This window comes from Oncorhynchus masou, chromosome 26, assembly GCF_036934945.1.
Source record: "Oncorhynchus masou masou isolate Uvic2021 chromosome 26, UVic_Omas_1.1, whole genome shotgun sequence".
Lineage (NCBI taxonomy): Eukaryota > Metazoa > Chordata > Actinopteri > Salmoniformes > Salmonidae > Oncorhynchus > Oncorhynchus masou.
The window spans coordinates 8783098-8802587 of record NC_088237.1 but is presented as its reverse complement, the minus strand read 5'-3'; the positions used below and the strand labels follow the sequence as shown (position 1 = coordinate 8802587).

The 19490-nt window shown below is 42.7% G+C and overlaps 2 protein-coding genes across 3 annotated transcripts; one reads left to right on the top strand and one right to left on the bottom strand.

Moving 5' to 3' along the window:
- The first annotated feature begins 2168 nt into the window (after positions 1 to 2168).
- Positions 2169 to 16369, top strand: LOC135514723 (glycogen [starch] synthase, liver-like). Of its 2 annotated transcripts, none has more exons than XM_064938269.1 (16): positions 2169 to 2486; positions 6136 to 6317; positions 6691 to 6882; positions 7125 to 7310; positions 7905 to 8049; positions 8278 to 8395; positions 8502 to 8622; positions 9272 to 9378; positions 9589 to 9648; positions 9851 to 9929; positions 11114 to 11227; positions 13617 to 13743; positions 13901 to 13996; positions 14243 to 14406; positions 14749 to 14829; positions 15140 to 16369. In XM_064938269.1, the coding sequence occupies exons 1-16, from the start codon at positions 2366 to 2368 to the stop codon at positions 15353 to 15355; spliced, it is 2109 nt and encodes a 702-aa protein (XP_064794341.1). In that variant the 5' UTR covers positions 2169 to 2365; the 3' UTR covers positions 15356 to 16369. The 2 variants fall into 2 exon arrangements, with proteins under 2 accessions (XP_064794341.1, XP_064794339.1); XM_064938267.1 differs by having other exon boundaries at positions 2185 to 2486; positions 14749 to 14834.
- On the bottom strand, positions 15882 to 17907 carry spx (spexin hormone). The gene is made up of 4 exons (XM_064938270.1): positions 17179 to 17907; positions 16821 to 16883; positions 16554 to 16640; positions 15882 to 15946 (listed from the first exon to the last, which is right to left on the bottom strand). The coding sequence occupies exons 1-4, from the start codon at positions 17324 to 17326 to the stop codon at positions 15882 to 15884; spliced, it is 363 nt and encodes a 120-aa protein (XP_064794342.1). The 5' UTR covers positions 17327 to 17907.
- Positions 17908 to 19490: the final 1583 nt, after the last annotated feature.

The window sequence follows — 19490 nt, the reverse complement described above, 5'->3', positions numbered from 1 at the left end:
ACCGTTAGGCTAGGCAACATTGAGAAAAGGACTATACGCTTGAAAAGGCTACATGGACTGAACATGGATTAAGAGCGAGGTCAGGTTTCAATGTGTGGATACACACTAAACAGCCCTCACATTTGGCTGTCACTGAATGAGGAGGAGCAAAGTTCAAGCGAACGTTGCGTCACGTACAGCCTGCCTCGTCATCATCAGCGGAATTGAACTATAGGCGACCTAGGTTTTGTTTTTGTCGCAATTACTGTTTTTTTCCCCCTAACTTAAACTATTGTTTTAAAACAAAAGTGTGATTTGTGTAATTATTTAGGCTACTGTAATTAATGTTGAGGTCCCTCAATTGCAGACATATGACGTGCATGATAATAAAACTCCAGTAAGCCTAATATTTTCTACAGCGCTAAGTAAGGAGGAAACTATAGCCCTATAAATAGCAGGGACAAATTCATGATATAAATAATAAACATTTACATTTTGATATAAAAAATACAATATCCAAATGTGAATGAGTATTTTTAATATCAGGAATCTAGTGTACTGTTTAAGGCTAGGGAAACCACAGAATAATGACTGTAGGATCTTCAGGATCTGTAGGATCTTCATTCGATCACTCTTTTGTTGCTGAGAATTGTCCTGCACAGCAGGAAATGCAAACTTGTAGTGTATTTGAGTTTTAAAAAGACTTCTAAAGTTGGTCATTTCCAGTAATGAAGAATGTATCAACCCCTATAAAAATGTCAATTAATTACAGTAGCGTGCCGTGGTTCTGGGGCCTGGGCCTTCAGTGAAGTCCTACACAGTCCCACCCAAATTAATCCACCTCGTATTAACATCATTATGATGCCATGGCTCTAGACACTATACATTTAGACAGAAACGCAGTATAACCAGGCGTTGCGTCACCTTGAAATTGGCATTTTTATTCAGAGAATTGCAGGGGAAGAGTACAATACCTTTTCATTGTGCAGCTTCGTTGCCCTGCGCGCTTGTTCGTTGAGCTGTAGATCCACTCAGGTGTCCCCAAAAGTGTTTTCAAAAGCACCATTGTTTGTAAGTGCCCAGCCGTACTTTAGTGTCTCGTTGTTGCCTTGGTTAGACAACTCAGGTTTGCAAAGCCAGTGTGGCTCCAAACACCAAATCGATCACTTGCAAATAATAGGCATTCCCAGCAGTACAGTTTGCAGTGCTTCTCGGAGCCTGTGAGTCATTGATAGCGCCCATAATTGAAAGTTGCGAACGAACCCCTTTCCCGCCTGTGACAGGCTTTGTAGCGTCGGTGTCTACCTCTCCTGACAATGTCTAACTTTTCTTGAAAAGTTTGTCTTGAGAATGGCGTTATAATTATATCCTCGACCAAAACAATATCTTCTCCTTCCGCCATTGTGGGTTGAAAAAACAGCTTAGTAGTACGCAAATTAATTTCAGTTTCCTAGTTCTGAGACCTGCCCATAGAGGACCTGCCTCTCAATATTGGTAATACAATCAAAAGACGTGCAGGCCCTACGCCTGCTAGCTGGCTCCTGTGTAACACTGGAGCCAGCCAGCAGGCGTACAATAGCCAACTCTAAAGCTGATTGGTTGACACTAAATTTTAATTTCCATTCACTTTAAGCTACAAGCGCCGCCCGCACTGTTGATTCTGAAGGCGTGAGGGCAGATTTTAGACCCCTGGCAACACATGATGGCTGAATATGATTGGATAAAATATCTAACATAAAGACCAGCCCTCCAAATCTCAACCTGGGGCTGGAAGCAGTGCAACCAAGAGGAACGCTATGAAATGAAGAGTGTAACTTACTCTGGGGAATAATTTAATACATATTTGTGGGAAAATATATTTAAAAAAACATTATATTCTGATGATGTTTAAGCCAGCAGAGAAGGCCTTGCTGGCCCTGACGGCCCACCACTGATTAATTATAATCCACATAATAATTAATATTTCCTGTTGCTGCAGGATTATTGTCCGGCTGTAGCAAACTGGCTCAAATTAAGATCCTACATCTGTATATTCTCCACTTTGGCTCACTATTGGCTTTGTCAAAACATTACTCTTGATATCTGTGTGTGGACTTCAGTCCTGTACATGCAGCCAGGGAATGTTGACTTTCTGTTCAAAGACGAGGGTCGGGGATTCAATCACAAAAAGTAGGCGGGCTGAACAGTGGACTGCTAGGAGTGACGAACTGGGACCATGGGATGTGTGTTGTATCCTCTTCTGAGTCCATGTGAACACCAGTGGGATATTCGGGTGTGAGAAGATAGACAGTTTACAGTTGAACCTACAGAGGAGAGGACCAACAAACTGAGAGAGCATCAGTGGCACCTTTTCTTAACTTCAAAAACTCTACCTGTTGACAGTAACATGCCCCTGACCCGTTCCTTGTCCATGACGTCACTGAGCGGTCTGCCTCTGTGGGATGAGGAAGATCTACCTGTAGACGACCTGCTGCTGTTTGAGGTTGCCTGGGAGGTCACTAATAAAGGTTAGTATGACCTGACCGAGAATGATTTGCATGGAGACAGACAATTCACTGTGAAGTCTCTTCCAATGGTCTTGGTCCTTGGAGTATAACTGTTTTGTGTCCTTTCTCAGTAAATGTAATAGTGACAATGGACAATGTTGTATGCATCATACAGATGCCATTGATGACCTTGCAATTTTAATAGTCCATCATCTATTTTAGGCAGTGTTACTACTTTCGTGTAAAGATGGGTTGCGGTGGAGTGTACAAGTATGGAGCAACTATTACAGAGTTCATGACCCCTGGACTATTGGTCCAGAGTGGTCAGATACAGGATACTATCATGATTGAGAGGATCCTCTTAAAATTCCTCTGGAGCTGTGACAGTTTAGCCTAATGCCAGTGTCACCTGTCATCTTCTATTTGCTAAATATGGTCATCTTTGAATCAAATATTGAAATACAGTGTGGAGAACATTAACTGTCTCAGTCTCACAGTCTGAACATTTAAACATTCAATTCAAGATAAATTCACCTTTCTCTGTCAAATACATATGTCTTAATGTTGTTTGTGTAAGAAGATGTGTGAACCATATGAACTATGGTTATATATACTATATGAACCTTAACCTTACTGGCAAATAAACGTGTGTTCTTAGACTGAACAAGACATGAGAGTCCCAATGATCATAAAAACATGATGTACTTCTTGTAGTATAGGGCTCTTCCTGATACCTCTCTAGGTTTCTCCCTAGGTTCTGGCCTTTCTAGGGAGTTTTTCCGAGCCACCGTGCTTCTACACCTGCATTGCTTGCTGTTTGGGGTTTTAGGCTGGGTTTCTGTACAGCACTTTGTGACATCAGCGGATGTAAGAAGGGCTTTATAAATAAATTTGATCGATTGATTGATTCATTTCTGTGTACTGTACACGGACGGATCTGTTGTCTGAGTCTATCCTGTTGTTGTTGTGAAGAGTTCAGAGGTTATCACTTATGCTGTGTTGGGAGTAGTGAACTTCTGTATATGTAGTTCAACCTACAAAGCTTATCACTAAGCTAAGGACTCAAGGACTTAACACATCCTGGACTTCCTGACGGACCGCCCACAGGTGGTAAGGGTATGCAACAACACATCTGCCACGCTGATCCTCAACATGGGGGCCCCCTCAGGGGTGTGTTCTTAATCCCTTCCTGTACTCCCTGTTCACCCACAACTGCATGGCCAAGCACGACTCCTCCAACACCATCCTTAAGTTTGCGGATGACACAGCGGTGGTAGGCCTGATCACAGACAACGATGAGACGGCCTATAGGGAGGAGGTCAGAGACCTGGCAGTTTGGTACCAGGCCAACAACCTCTTCTTCAACGTGAGCAAGACAAAGGAGATGATCGTGGACTACAGAAAAGGAGGGCCGAAGACGCCCCCCCCCCCACCCTATTCACATCGACAGGGTTGTAGTGGAGCAGGTAGAGCTTCAAGTTCCTTGGTGTCCACATCACCAGCAAACTATCATGGTCCAAACACACCAAGAAAGCCATGAAGAGGACACAACAACACCCTTTCCCCCTCAGGAGAGGGCATGGGTCCCCAGATTTGGCATGGGTCCCCAAATCCCCCCCCCCCCTTTGTTTTTACACTGCTGCTACTCACTGTTCATTACCTATGCATAGTCACTGTACAAATGACCTCGACTAACTTGTACCCCCGCACGTTGACTCGGTACCGGTACCCCCTGTATGTAGCTTCTTTATTGTTATTTTATTGTGTTACTTTTAAGTTTGGGGTCACTTAGAAATGTACTTGTATTGAAAGAAAAGCACATTTTTTGTCCTTTAAAATAACATAACATTTATCAGAAATACAGTGTAGACATTTTTAATGTTATAAATGACTGTTGTAGCTGGAAACGGCTGATTTTTAATGGAATATCGACATAGATGGAATATCTACAGAGTTCCTCTGTCCAGTGTCTGTGTTCTTTTGTCCATCTTAATCTTTTATTTTTATTGGCCAGTCTGAGATATGGCTTTTTCTTTGCAACTCTGCCTAGAAGGCCAGCATCCCAGAGTTGCCTCTTCACTGTTGACATTGAGACTGGTGTTTTTCTGGTACTATTTAATGAAGCTGCCAGTTGAGGACTTATGAGGCGTCTGTTTCTCAAAATAGACACTAATGTACTTGTCCTCTTGCTCAGTTGTGCACCGAGGTCTCCCACTCCTCTTTCTATTCCGGTTAAAGCCAGTTTGCACTGTTCTGTGAAGCCAGTATTACACAGAATTGTACGAGATCTTCAGTTTCTTGGCAATTTCTCACATGGAATAGCCTTCATTTCTCAGAACAAGAATAGACTGACAAGTTTCAGAAGAAAGTTCTTTGTTTCTGGCCATTTTGAGCCTGTAATCGAACCCACAAATGCTGATGCTGCAGATACTCAACTAGACTAAAGAAGGCAAGTTTTATGATTCCTTTAATCAGACCAACAGTTTTCAGCTGTGCTAACATAATTGCAAAAGGGTTTTCTAATGATCAATTAGTCTTTTAAAATGATAAACTTGGATTAGCTACACAACGTGCCATTGGAACACAGGAGTGATGGTTGCTGATAATGGGCCTCTGTACAGTACCCCTATGTAGATATTCCATTAAAAACGAGCTGTTTCCAGCTACAGTACTAATTTACAACATGAACAATGTCTACACTGTATTTACGGTACATTTGATGTTATTTTAAAGGACAAAAAATGCGATTTTCTTGAAAAAACAAGGACATTTCTAAGTGACCCCAAACTTTTGAAGGTAGTGTATAGTTTTTATTTTAGTTTGTTTAGTAAATATTTTTCTTATCTCTATTTTCTGAAAACTGGGTAAGATCTACACCTTTTGTATTCGGCGCATGTGACAAATAACATTTGATTTGATTTGAATTTAACTACATTTTGCAGTAGCTTGGTGGTAGTTGACTTGAATTCAAATCTTGGTTGTGTTTTCTTGGGTAGGCAAGAATTTCGTTCATTTTTCGGTATCAGACCTGCCTAATTGTTACTTGAAACAATGTTTTTGTATTTAGTAGGCTAAATTACACGTTCTGTTTACATATGACCCCAAAGTGATCTGTTATTGCAATTTGTAGTCTATGACATTTCAGATGTGGTTTGAACGTGGTGAAATACCTTTTCAAAGTCAATTTAGTTAAGTAAACTATATTGTTCTTAAGGGTTGCTTTAGTCTAGCTTAACTTCTTCCAGATTGAAGTAATTAGTAGCTCGGTAAACTATATTTGAAGAGCAGCATCCCCAACACTGTTTATCAGGTATACTGAGCAAATGTATTTGGCATCAGGGAAGTGTCTTATACGCCTACAGTATGACGGTGTGCAGACATAATACAGTGGTTTGTGATTGTTGAGGGTCCTCTTCACAAATATTTGACAACTGTAGCTTATCTTCTATGCAGAATTTTCCGTTTTTTTTTATTTATATTTATAAGTAATTTATATCATGGTCTTTGTTTTTGTTAATTCCAGTGTATCTTAGACTATTAATCATGGAAAACACACAATATCATGCAGAATTACATCTTCATATGTGGACGCACCTCCCCTAACGGTTGTCATAACAAGTCACAGGTTAGAAAGTTTGAATCTCATGTATATTATATATATTTCCTCCAGTGGGTGGGATCTACACAGTTATCCAGACCAAGGCCAAGATAACAGTGGATGAATGGGGGGAGAACTTATTCATGATGGGGCCGTACTACGAACACAACTTTAACACCCAGGTGGAGCAGTGTGAGCCCCCCAACCCAGCCATCAAGAAAGCCATGGGCGCCCTCATTGACAACGGCTGCCTGGTACAACAGACTTACTCTATTCTATTATTTTCTATTATATTCTATGGCTGTGACATGCAAGTGGATAATAGTAGTACTGTAGTAGTACTTTCTGGCCAGAAGAGGGCAGACACGCACATCTACAGAAGTAGGCCTATGATATTGGTGCCAATAGAGTTAGATAGAGACAATGAATCCACAAGATGGCAGACAAACTCCATCTCCGGGATCAGAAGCGAACAAATACATCAGCAGCTTCAGCAACTATTATTTTGTAGTATTTCAGCTTTGCTCCATGTTTGATACTGTGATTGTGGGTCTCGTGTTGATTGGTGCTGTCTTGTAGAACCACACATTTCTTTCCCTTGTGTTGGGGTTATACTGTATGTGTTAGGTGTACTTTGGGCGCTGGCTGATTGAGGGCAGTCCCTATGTGATCCTATTTGACACGGGGTCAGCAGCCTGGAACCTGGACCGATGGAAGGGGGATCTGTGGGACACCTGTGGTATCGGCCTGCCCGCCCATGACAGAGAGGCCAACGACTCACTCCTCTTTGGATCCATGGTTGCCTGGTTCTTTAAAGAGGTAATTTGTCAGGTTGTTAAGGATGCTTTGAGAAATACTCTGAAAGAGGTTTAAAGATTGGTGTATCGGTTTTTTTTTTTTTAAGTCAAGAATATCTGCTTGATGTGAATACCTTAATGTCAGATACCTTTGAAAATAAATGATACAGTAGCCTACTTCTTTTTATCCAATACATATTCACCCTCTTGGGTAATATGAGATTTCAGAGCTAATTATCAGAAATCAATTGCCTTCATTCCTAGTTAACCGACGAGCTTGGAGACTCGCCCAATGTCCTCGCCCATTTCCATGAGTGGCAGGTCGGGGCGGGACTTATTCTCTGTCGCTCTCGGAAGATTCCCTTGGCAACCATTTTCACAACCCACGCCACTCTGTTGGGAAGATACATCTGTGCCGGAAATGTTGACTTCTACAACAACCTGGACAAGGTAAAGAGGCCGCGCACGCACGCACACACAAAGTTTAGTTATTCAAATCCCTCACAAACTTTTTCTGCTTTGACAATGGTGAGGTAATAATACATTACGCATCGTTAAGAGTTAGTTTGAGTTTAGTTTCTCATAGTATCTTCCCTGTGGGTATCAGTGAGCTATGGGTTTGTGCTGTGTTCACGCTGGTGTAGGGTATTGTAATTGGCCCTCAGGCTAAGTGTAAAAAGGTCATTGTGGACCTAAAGGTTATTCACTGGGCAGACAGGGTAATTGACAGCTGCTTCTCCTTATGGAGAGGAAGAGGAAGCCTCCTCATCACTGGCAGACAGAAGACTCAAGGGTGATCTTACTTCAAACATTTGTCAAACTGTTTGATTGACAGATACCCAACAATCTCGAAATGAACCCCATAGCCCCAATAATAGTTATTGTAGATCTCAACATTTGAAAAAGTTGTGTTCACAGGTTTCATTCACTATTCATCTAATATTTACTTAGAATGTGCATGGCAATATATAATTACACACGAGTGATCTCTTAACAATGACCTATTAATGACTCTTGTGTTGATTTCTGATGTGCCCCTGTCAGTTCAACATAGACCAAGAGGCTGGTGAGAGGCAGATCTACCATCGCTACTGTCTGGAGAGAGCTGCTGTCCACTGTGCCCATGTCTTTACAACTGTATCCCATATCACTGCTGTAGAGGCGAACCACATGCTGCACAGGAAACCAGGTGAGGGGGCCAGGGTCCTGTACATTACGGATCACCGTACCAAAACCTTTTCGAAATGGAGGAGGTACTACCTGAAATTGTCAATTTATGTCCAATAAGAATGCTCTTTTCACGTTTAAAAAAGGTGTTCTCCTGTTTCACTCTATTTCCTCATAATTGAACAAAAAGTGACAGAGCAGGGATATTTGATGTTGAGGTAAGCTGGGTTTCTCTCTATCTACTGTACAGATGTGGTGACTCCAAACGGATTGAACATCAAGAAGTTCTCAGCCATGCACGAGTTCCAGAACCTTCACTCCACTAATAAGGGTCAGATTCAGGAATTCATCAGGGGACACTTCTATGGGTAAAACTTAAGTCTTTATTATGTTTTCAAGTTTGTTATCCAATACCCTGCTAACTATATCACTATTGCCCGTGGTAAAACTATCATCCCTGGTTTTTTTTGTCAGTCATCTGGACTTCAATCTGGAGAAAACTCTCTTCTTCTTTATTGCTGGACGATATGAGTTCTCCAACAAGGGAGTTGACATCTTCCTGGAGTCACTGTCCAGACTCAACTATCTGCTAAGGGTATGGGCCTCTAATCAATACTACACATGTATTTTACATTTACATTTAAGTCATTTGGCAGACGCTCTTATCCAGAGCGACTTACAAATTGGTGAATTCACCTTATGACATCCAGTGGAACAGCCACTTTACAATAGTGCATCTAAATCATTTAAGGGGGGTGAGAAGGATTACTTTATCCTATCCTAGGTATTCCTTAAAGAGGTGGGGCTTCAGGTGTCTCCGGAAGGTGGTGATTGACTCCGCTGTCCTGGCGTCGTGAGGGAGTTTGTTCCACCATTGGGGGCCAGAGCAGCGAACAGTTTTGACTGGGCTGAGCGGGAACTGTACTTCCTCAGTGGTAGGGAGACGAGCAGGCCAGAGGTGGATGAACGCAGTGCCCTTGTTTGGGTGTAGGGCCTGATCAGAGCCTGGAGGTACTGCGGTGCCGTTCCCCTCACAGCTCCGTAGGCAAGCACCATGGTCTTGTAGCGGATGCGAGCTTCAACTGGAAGCCAGTGGAGAGAGCGGAGGAGCGGGGTGACGTGAGAGAACTTGGGAAGGTTGAACACCAGACGGGCTGCGGCGTTCTGGATGAGTTGTACATGTACTGGTCTTGCTCATAACAAAAGGACAGTTGGAGTTTTTTTCTTTCTTCTTTCTCTCCCAGGTGCATAAGAACGACGTCACAGTGGTGGTGTTCTTCATCATGCCAGCCAAGACCAACAACTTTAACGTAGAGACGCTGAAGGGTCAGGCGGTGCGCAAACAGCTCTGGTACGTCTCTGCAACCCCCACGATGTTACACCTCACGGAGTTCTGCAAAAAAATGTCTGCGGTGTTAGCTCCAAACGTTTCACGGAAATACCATTCTAATTTGTAGTCTTCTTAGAATGTTGCCTTGGAACTCGTGCTGCCAACACGGTTCCCATGAACATGTTCAATCTTAAACCGTTGGCTGATTATCTACGTGTCTCTCGCTGACAGGGACACTGCTCACACTGTGAAAGACAAGTTTGGCAAGAGGCTTTATGAGGCGTTGTTAAAGTAAGTCAATTTCATGAACTTATGAATGAACTTAAACTTCACTTAGTTCATTCATGCGGATGGTGTGTGACCTTTGGGTCTTCCGTGTTACCAAAGTGTGGAACGAGCTTCCGTGTTAATGAAGGGCTTGTCCATGCGGGTTATAATGTGATTACTTGAGTGTTGCCTTATTGACCTGCCGATGACCTCGTGACGTCTTCAGAGGAGACATCCCTGATATGAACACCATCCTGGACAGAGACGACTTCACCATCATGAAGAGAGCCATCTATGCCACACAGGTAGGAGTTGAAGAGACAGATAATGTATGAAATATACTCCGGTAAATGTTATAGTATATAATTGTTGTAAGATCTGCGTTATACACAGTATTAAAGCCATTAAGTGTTAGGTTGTTGAGAATGCTAACAGTCTCCATATGGTAGATTGGGTCAGGTCTACATTATGATAAAAGACCGGTGTATAGACATTTGTATGATAAACATAAAATAATACAGAGTTGGGGTGTGAGACAACCAGAGTTGTAGAAAGACAGAGACAACTGGACAACAAGGTAATATAGGGACGTATCGTACAGAGAATCCCTACATATTGTACACTGCTGTTTTATGAAAGGAGCAACTTAACATTGACATGGTAAAATGGGCCTATAGGGTTGCCTTGTAAGGTGATCAATTCAGAATGGGACTGGGGGATTCCTGGTGCTAAAATCATGAATGAATGATCCCTGCAGTTATACAGCCCAGCGTGAATCATTGAACCGCCATAACAGCAGGCCATGGGTCAATAGATTGGCTGGTGTTGCAGTATTTAATAGCAAAGTGCCAGTGAAAATGGTGTTGTCACTTAGATTTATTCATGTCACTTGTGTGCAGGCGTAAAATTACGAGCCGGGTGTTTGATGGGTGGACAGATTGTGGCCGTTGTTACTCTCGCTGTCATTTTTATTGACCCCGAGTCTCATTTGTGTTTAGATGTACCAGTACAGAATGACTTGTCTGTCTCCACTTTTGCTGCATTCACTCTGTGGTTAGGATGACGAATGTCTTTGCGTGTCCGGTAAGTTCTTACGACTCAGAGCTGATGTAGCGGCCTGTTCACGTGTGACATGTTTTTAGCATTACTGTCTATTCAGCAACTCTTTTACATGCAAGTTTATATCTTCTGAGAGAAAGGCCTGTTTCTTTTGAGGGTAATCCCAGGAGAAGAGAATCATTAAACATCATTAGGCCAAAGGATAGATATTCTTCTTCAGATCCATATTCCTGATGTCTACCCGTAAAAGTTATTAGTCACGGATCAGCGACTTATAGATGTTGACACGCGCCATGTTTACGGCTCAAGGCGCGTGCACAATGATGACGCTGTTACAACATGTGCACATGGGACTCACACACACACACACACACACACACACACACACACACACACACACACTGTACTCTGTCTGTCTCCCTCTCTGCAGAGACACACCCTTCCTCCAGTGACCACTCACAACATGCTGGATGACACCTCCGACCCCATCCTGGCCAATGTGAGACGCATCGGCCTCTTCAACGCTCGCACTGATCGAGTCAAGGTCTGCAGGATGTTCGTCTGATGTCCGTGTTCGATAGTGTTTTGCCTCGTTTACGTGTGTTAAACCAGTTGAAGCGATGTCTGGAAAAAGCCTGGCAGCCGAGACATTGACAACATCAAAGACCCCATAAAGACTCATACGTGTTTATGATAAGTAATGTACGTACTATCAGAGTATGCTTTATTCCGTTAGTGTAGTGGTTCCACAACTGTGGGTCGCGGGAGGACATTACCCCCCCCCCCATTTGTTTGATTTATTTTTAGAAATACATTTTCCGAATAGAAAAAACGCTTTCATTAAAACTTAAATGACTTAAAACCAAATAGAAAGTAGGGAGAGAAGATAACGGACCTATACGTTTTTCTATAATAGCTTATCATTTCTTTGAATTTACCATCAACAAAATAAAAGCTAGACAACCAGGACCACATTGATTTTTGTTATAATGTTTGAGCATAACAACACAACATTAGCCATGCATAGAATTGTAGGAAATGAGCTTAAAAACAGCAAAATGTTCTCTAAGCTCCATGGAAAAATGTATAGGATTTCAGGAAATTGGCTTTAAAATTGCAACATTTTCTTTCAGCTCCATGGCAGGATGTGTGGAATTGCAGGAGATTAGTTTTGAAACTGCAACATTTCATCTCTGCTGCCACAATAATATGTTTTACTTATTCTTTGGTCTGTGTTTTTTTTCACCACACAACACTTGTGGTTGTGGCTCAAAAGAAACCTCAATTGGTGGGTCATGAAGCAAAAAAGTTTGGGAGCCCCTGTATATTCCATTTAGCAGACACTTTTATCCTCAGCAAATTGCAGCTATAGATTTTACGTACAGTACAGTTGGTTCTGGGAATTGAACCCACTACCCTAAATCAAATCAAATTTTATTTGTCACATACACATGGTTAGCAGATGTTAATGCGAGTGTAGCGAAATGCTTGTGCTTCCAGTTCCGACAATGCAGTAATAACCAACAAGTAATCTAACTAACAATTCCAAAACTAATTTCTTATACACAGTGTAAGGGGATAAAGAAAATGTACATAAAGATATGAATGAGTGATGGTGCAGAGCAGCATAGGCAAGATACAGTAGATCGAGTACAGTATATACATATGAGATGAGTATGTAAACAAAGTGGCATAGTTAAAGTGGCTAGTGATACATGTATTACATAAGGATGCAGTAGATGACAGAGTACAGTATATATGTATACATATGAGATGAATAATGTAGGGTATGTAAACATTATATTAGGTAGCATTGTTTAAAGTGGCTAGTGATATATTTTACATCCTTTCCCATCAATTCCCATTATTGAAGTGGCTGGAGTTGAGTCAGTGTGTTGGCAGCAGCCACTCAATGTTAGTGGTTGCTGTTTAACAGTCTGATGGCCTTGAGATAGAAGCTGTTTTTCAGTCTCTCGGTCCCAGCTTTGATGCACCTGTACTGACCTCGCCTTCTGGATGAGAGCAGGGTGAACAGGCAGTGGCTCGGGTGGGTGTTGTCCTTGATGATCTTTGTGGCCTTCCTGTAACATCGGGTGGTGTAGGTGTTCTGGAGGGCAGGTAGTTTGCCCCCGGTGATACGTTGTGCAGACCTCACTACCCTCTGGAGAGCCTTACGGTTGTGGGCGGAGCAGTTGACGTACCAGACGGTGATACAGCCCGCCAGGATGCTCTCGATTGTGCATCTGTAGAAGTTTGTGAGTGCTTTTGGTGACAAGCCGAATTTCTTCAGCCTCCTGAGGTTGAAGAGGCGCTGCTGCGCCTTCTTCACGATGCTGTCTGTGTGAGTGGACCAATTCAGTTTGTCTGTGATGTGTATGCCAAGGAACTTCAAACTTACTACCCTCTCCACTACTGTTCCATCGATGTGGATAGGGGGGTGTTCCCTCTGCTGTTTCCTGAAGTCCACAATCATCTCCTTAGTTTTGTTGACGTTGAGTGTGAGGTTATTGTCCTGACACCACACTCCGAGGGCCCTCACCTCCTCCCTGTAGGCCGTCTCGTCGTTGTTGGTAATCAAGCCTACCACTGTTGTGTCGTCCGCCAACTCGATGATTGAGTTGGAGGCGTGCGTTGCCGCGCAGTCGTGGGTGAACAGGGAGTACAGGAGAGGGCTCAGAACGCACCCTTGTGGGGCCCCAGTGTTGAGGATCAGCGGGGTGGAGATGTTGTTGCCTACCCTCACCACCTGGGGGCGGCCCGTCAGGAAGTCCAGTACCCAGTTGCACAGGGCGGGGTAGGCCCTAGTGTTGCAAACACCACGCTCTACCAACTGAGCTACAGAGGACCCTCGGAGCGTACAGTATAGCCAGCATTGTGCTGATCTCTATATTTTATTCTAAATGGTACTAACAGACGTTTCCTGATACTCTCAGATAGTGTTCCACCCAGAGTTCCTGTCGTCCACCAGTCCCCTGCTTCCTATGGACTATGAGGAGTTTGTACGAGGATGTCACCTGGGGGTCTTCCCTTCTTACTACGAGCCCTGGGGATACACACCAGGTGACCTGTCACACTTACACAGCCTGCAAACATCAACTCCATCACTTTGGTTTTCTCTGGCTAATGTTTATATCATTGTTTTTGTGTGTTCCTTCATGTGCGCGGAGAGTTGTATGATATGTGGGTGCACTATTATGTTGTTGCTATTGTTCCCCAGGTGAGTGTACTGTGATGGGGATACCCAGTGTGACCACCAACCTGTCTGGCTTTGGCTGCTTCATGGAGGAACATGTGTCAGACCCCACAGCATACGGTATGTACGTGCATATAGACCTCTTCACTTTCATCACCAAATCAGTGCATAGTTTGATTGACCTCTTATGGAAGAGGTCTGATATATTTTGGGAGTGCCACAAAACCAGAAGAACTCTTTTTATCAGTGAAATACAAGCCCCTACTTCCTATCAGTCAGCAGTTTAGAATGAATACTCTATTTACATTAGAATGGAATAGTTTATTCCTGCCTCTCAGTGGTCCGTTCCTGTCCCGCTCCTCTCAGGGATCTACATAGTGGACCGGCGGTTCCGTTCGGCAGATGACTCGTGTAACCAGCTGACCCAGTTCATGTTCGGGTTCTGCCAGCAGTCCAGACGACAGCGCATCATCCAGAGGAACCGCACAGAGAGACTGTCGGACCTGCTGGACTGGAGGTACCTGGGACGGGTGAGTCCCTATAGGTTGTCCCTATAGGTTCATGTCCCTGTTTATCTAATGGTTGGAAAGGCAAGTGGATCTCACAATGCAACAAAGTTTAGAAAACAAAATACTAGGACCACCATCACACCATACTGAAAGTAATTCCACTGAATTGCGTGCTTTTGGCGCTAACTTCACTGCTGTAATTTGTACGATTTATCTTTTTGTAATATATAATGTAAACAATGTCCTTTCTCTCCTCTGAGAAGTATTTTATTGTTCCTTCTTCAGACTAGTTCAGTTGATTTGTGATTGGGTCAGTTGTGTTTTACTTGTGGTTCAATTGATTCAGTTGATTTATGTTTGCAGTTCTACATGCACGCCCGGAGCCTGGCTCTCAGCAGGGCTTTCCCTGACAAGTTCAAGATGGAGCCGCTGGCCCCGCCACAGGTGAGGTACGGAGGAGAGTTTGTCTTCCTCTGACTCTATTGATGGACACTATAGATGCCTCAGAGACCCAGAGTTCATCCATTCCCTTCGCTTTAATTGACAACCTAACATTTTAGTAAATGACAAGACATGATTTTGTATTTGTGCAATCTGTTACCACTGTTCTCTAAGCACTGTCCTCTTAAGTAAAATAATCTCTCCCTGTCTCTCTCTCTCTCTCTGCTCATTTGTTCATGGCTTGTATGTTGTATGTATTGTACAGACGTGAATAACTTGTCTCTCCTCTCTCTCTCTCGCTCTCTCTCCTCAGACAGAGGGATTCCGTTACCCCCGCCCCGGCTCTGTGCCCCCCTCCCCCTCAGCGTCGGTGCACTCCACCCCCCACCACAGTGATGAGGAGGATGATGAAGAGCCGTATGATGAAGATGAGGAGGCGGAGAGGGACAGGCAGAACATCAAAGCCCCATTCACTCTGGGTGCCACGCCCGAGGGCAAGAAGACACACCCAGGAGAGTCTGCCAACTGAGAGATCTCTCGCTACGAGCCTGGGATGGCCAATCCTGGTCCTTGAGAGCTGCAGTATGTGGAGGTTTTGCTCCAGCCCAGAATGTACAACATTAGCTCTGTTGTAGGGACACTGAGTCTCAAGTAGCTGATACACATACTACCTATGTATATTTTCTAAGAGAAAATGCCTATTCTTTTGATGCTAAAAGTCCCCTCACGCCCATAGGATATGAGACATGAATAGTTTAATCAATAGTTATATTTCAGTAATTGCATTGAGCGGTCTCTCGCTCTATAGCCTGGGATGGCCAAACCTAGTCCTGAACACATTACTTCTATGATCAGATATACCCCCAGACAAGTGTTGCTATGAATTCTAAATCATTTTATTCCACATTTTATTAAATAATACATTTTCAGTGTAGCCGTACTTCGAGTCCAGTGTTTTTCTCACATGGCATTAAAATATTCGACATCCAACAAGAGATCAACAGATGCAATAGACTAGAATGTTATCAACAATAATAAATACATTATGAAACGCATCAGAAGTACTCTCTTTTCCATGCCGGCAAGTCTTGAAAGTACAGTTGTTCAAGATTTTCTTCTCCTGAAACAAAAAAAGTCAACAGTGCAATTACTGTCATGTCTTGTTATGTCTGTTCCTGTCCTTTCTCTTCACTCTGTCTCTCTCTGCTGGTCTTATTAGGTTACCTTCTCTGTCTCTCATTCTTCAGCTGTTCTACATCTCCCCTAACTAGCTCATTCACTCTTTCCCACCTGTTCTCTCTTCCCCCTCTGATTAGGTCTCTATTTCTCTCTCTGTTCCTGCTACTTTCAGTGTCTGATTCTTGTTTGTGTTTTTGATGCCAGAAGCAAGCTGTCGTCTCGTTTGCTTCCACCTTGTCCTATCCTGTCGGAGTCTGCCTGGCAGGTGCATCCTGCATTATACTAACGTTCTTTTTGTTCCATTGACTACGTTGGAAGAGGATTTATGCCATTCCTGTTTTTCATTAAAGAACTCTGTTTTCTGTTAAAACCGCTTTTGGGTCTTCACTCAAGTACATAACAATTACCTTTATGGCCATTTCAAACCTATAGCTTGGATGTAGTTGGGGGAAGCCGATGCCTGAATTAGCGCCTATTGAGGTGGTTTTCCTAGTTAGCTTGGATGTATCCTTAACCATTACTGTAGGTTCCAATATGACCCAACTCACTGTCCTCCTTGGCTTGCCGCAGGACGTTGAGCAGGACTGTGGCTGCCTGGTTCACACTGAGTCTCTCTGTGTTTTGACTGCGAGTCTCTGGAAAAAGAGGATGTCATGCAGAGTAATGACAGGTCAAAAGTAAAAGATGATGGTATAAACATCTCAAATCACCCTATTTCCCCATACGGTGCACCACTTTACAGAGCCATACAGTAGATGAGCCACACAAAAGAAGAATCTGGGCATACCGCTGGAATACAAGCGGACTGTATTTACCTAAATGTAATGAGTCATATAGGTCTCCTTCTTTTCTATCCTCGCTGATGAACCGCCGTCCCTCTGGAATAGCAACATACACACAGTCACACACAGTTATGAAATACAATGTATTTTAGTTGCATTCGTAAATAAATGTACATAATGAGGAAATAATAGGACAACTTCAGATTTAAATGATAATGTCCATCTCTTTACATTTAAATATCATTATAGTTGTGCCTTAAAAAAAAACAGATCATAAATGCATATTGTTTCCAATTATTCTCTGTGGAGGACACACATGCAGAAATACTTTTAAAAGGTACGTCAAAGGAATGCAAAAGTACGATTAGGCTAATATAGGTAGTAGACGTACGGGTGCCCTTGAGGTACAGCATTGCCTGAGGCGACCAATTTCTCCGCTGGAAACTGCCCTTGGGTGCGCTCCACGAATGGGAGACGAGCGTTGCCAGAAGTAAAAGAGCAAGTGCATAAACTGTAATAGTCCTCACACCCTGAAACATGTAAAAGTAGAGTTATGACGTGTGAACAAGCGGACAATGTCAAACAAATATGCGCTCAAAATAAATGACAAGAAGGTAATCATTTTCCGTGCGTCATGCGCATCTCCATTCGTAAGTACGCAAAGATCAAAATGTACCTCCCTAATAGGCAACTTACTTTCATTGCGACGGAGGATATTAGATCCCTGTAACGCCGGTAGAGATCTGTTTCAAGTGGAAAAAGGGCAGAAGTTGTGTGCCTTGGCAAGTGCTATCGCTCTATTTATATTGGACGGGTGGGGGAGACCTCGTAGCCCACAGCGCAAAACGTTATGGATGTCAACAGCGATAGGTCATGTAAATTTGATGAAAGAGAGGTGGGCTCCAAGCTCAGAGAGGGAATGCAGAGAGGAACCAATCACATCACTTACTCACATTTTAATGTACACAATACACATTTTATGAATACAATTAGCTGCCAAAGGCAATCATGGATCTACAGTGCCTTCAGAAAGTATTCACACCCCTTGGCTTTTTACACATTTTGTTGTGTTACAAGGTGGGATTAAAATGGATTTCATTGTCATTTTTTGTCAATGATCTACACAAAATACTCTAATGTCATAGTAAAAAAATTAAATAAAAAGTTTGTAAAAAATGCATGAAAAATTAAAACGTCATATCTTGATGACGTAAGTATTCAACACCCTGAGTCACTACATGTTAGTTCAATACTTAGTTCAATACATATTGTTAGATCAATACTTATTGACTCAAGACATTTCAGCTTTTCTTTTTTATTAATATATTTGTGCAATTTTTTTTTAAACTACACAGTACCAGTCAAAAATGCGGACACACCTACTTATTCAAACATTGTAGAATAATAGTGAAGACATCAAAACTATGAAATAACACATGTGGAATCATGTAGTAACCAAAACAGTGTTAAACATATCGAAATATATTTCAGATTCTTCAAAATAGCCACCTTTTGCCTTGATGACAGCTTTGCACACGCTTGGCATTCTCTCAACCAGCTTCATGAGGTAGTCACCTGGAATGCATTTCAATTAGCAGGGGTGCCTGGTTAAAAGAGAATTTGTGGAATTTCTTTCCATCTTAATGATTTTCCCGCCAATCAGTTGTGTTGTCACAAGTTAGTGGTGGTATAAAGAAGACCAAGTCTATATTATGGAAAAACAGCTCAAATATGCAAAGAGAAACGAGAATCCATCATTACTTTAAGACATGAAGGTCAGTCAATCCAGAAAAAGTGCAATCCCTATGATGAAACTGGCTCTCATGAGGACCACCACAGGAAAGGAAGACCCAGAGTTACCTCTGCTGCATAGGATAAGTTCATTAGAGTTAACTGTACCTCAGATTGCAGCCCAAATAAATGCTTCACAGAGTTCAAATAACAGACACATCATCTGTTCAGAGGAGACAGTGTGAATCAGGCCTTCATGGTCGAATTGCTACTAAAGGACACCATTAATAAGAAGAGACTTGCTTGGACCAAGAAACACGAGCAATGGACATTAGACCGGTGGAAATTTGTCCTTTGGTCTGATGAGTCCAAATTCTAGGTTTTTGGTTTCAACCGCCATGTATTTGTGAGACACAGAGTAGGTGAACGGATGATCTCTGCATGTGTCGTTCCCACCGTGAAGCATGGAGGAGGAGCTGTGATGGTGTGAAGGTGCTTTGCTGGTGACACTGTCTGTGCTTTATTTAGAATTCAAGGCACACTTAACCAGCATGGCTACCACAGCATTCTGCACCGATATGCCATTCCATCTGGTTTGCGCTTAGTGGGACTATCATTTGTTTTGCAACAGGACAATGACCCAAAACACACTTCCAAGTTGTGTAAGGGCTATTTGATCAAGAATGAGAGTGATGGAGTGCTGCATCAGATGACCTGGCCTCCACAATCACCTGACCTCAACCCAATTGAGATGGTTTGGGATGAGTCAGACCGCAGAGTGAAGGAAAAGCATCCAACAAGTGCTCAGCATATGTGGGAACTCCTTTAAGACTGTTGGAAAAGCATTCCTCATGAAGCTGGTTGAGAGAATGCCAAGAGTGCGCAAAGCTGTCATCAAGGCAAAGGGTGGCTACTTTGAAGAATCTCAAATATAAAATAGATTTAGATTTGTTTAACACTTTTTTGGTTACT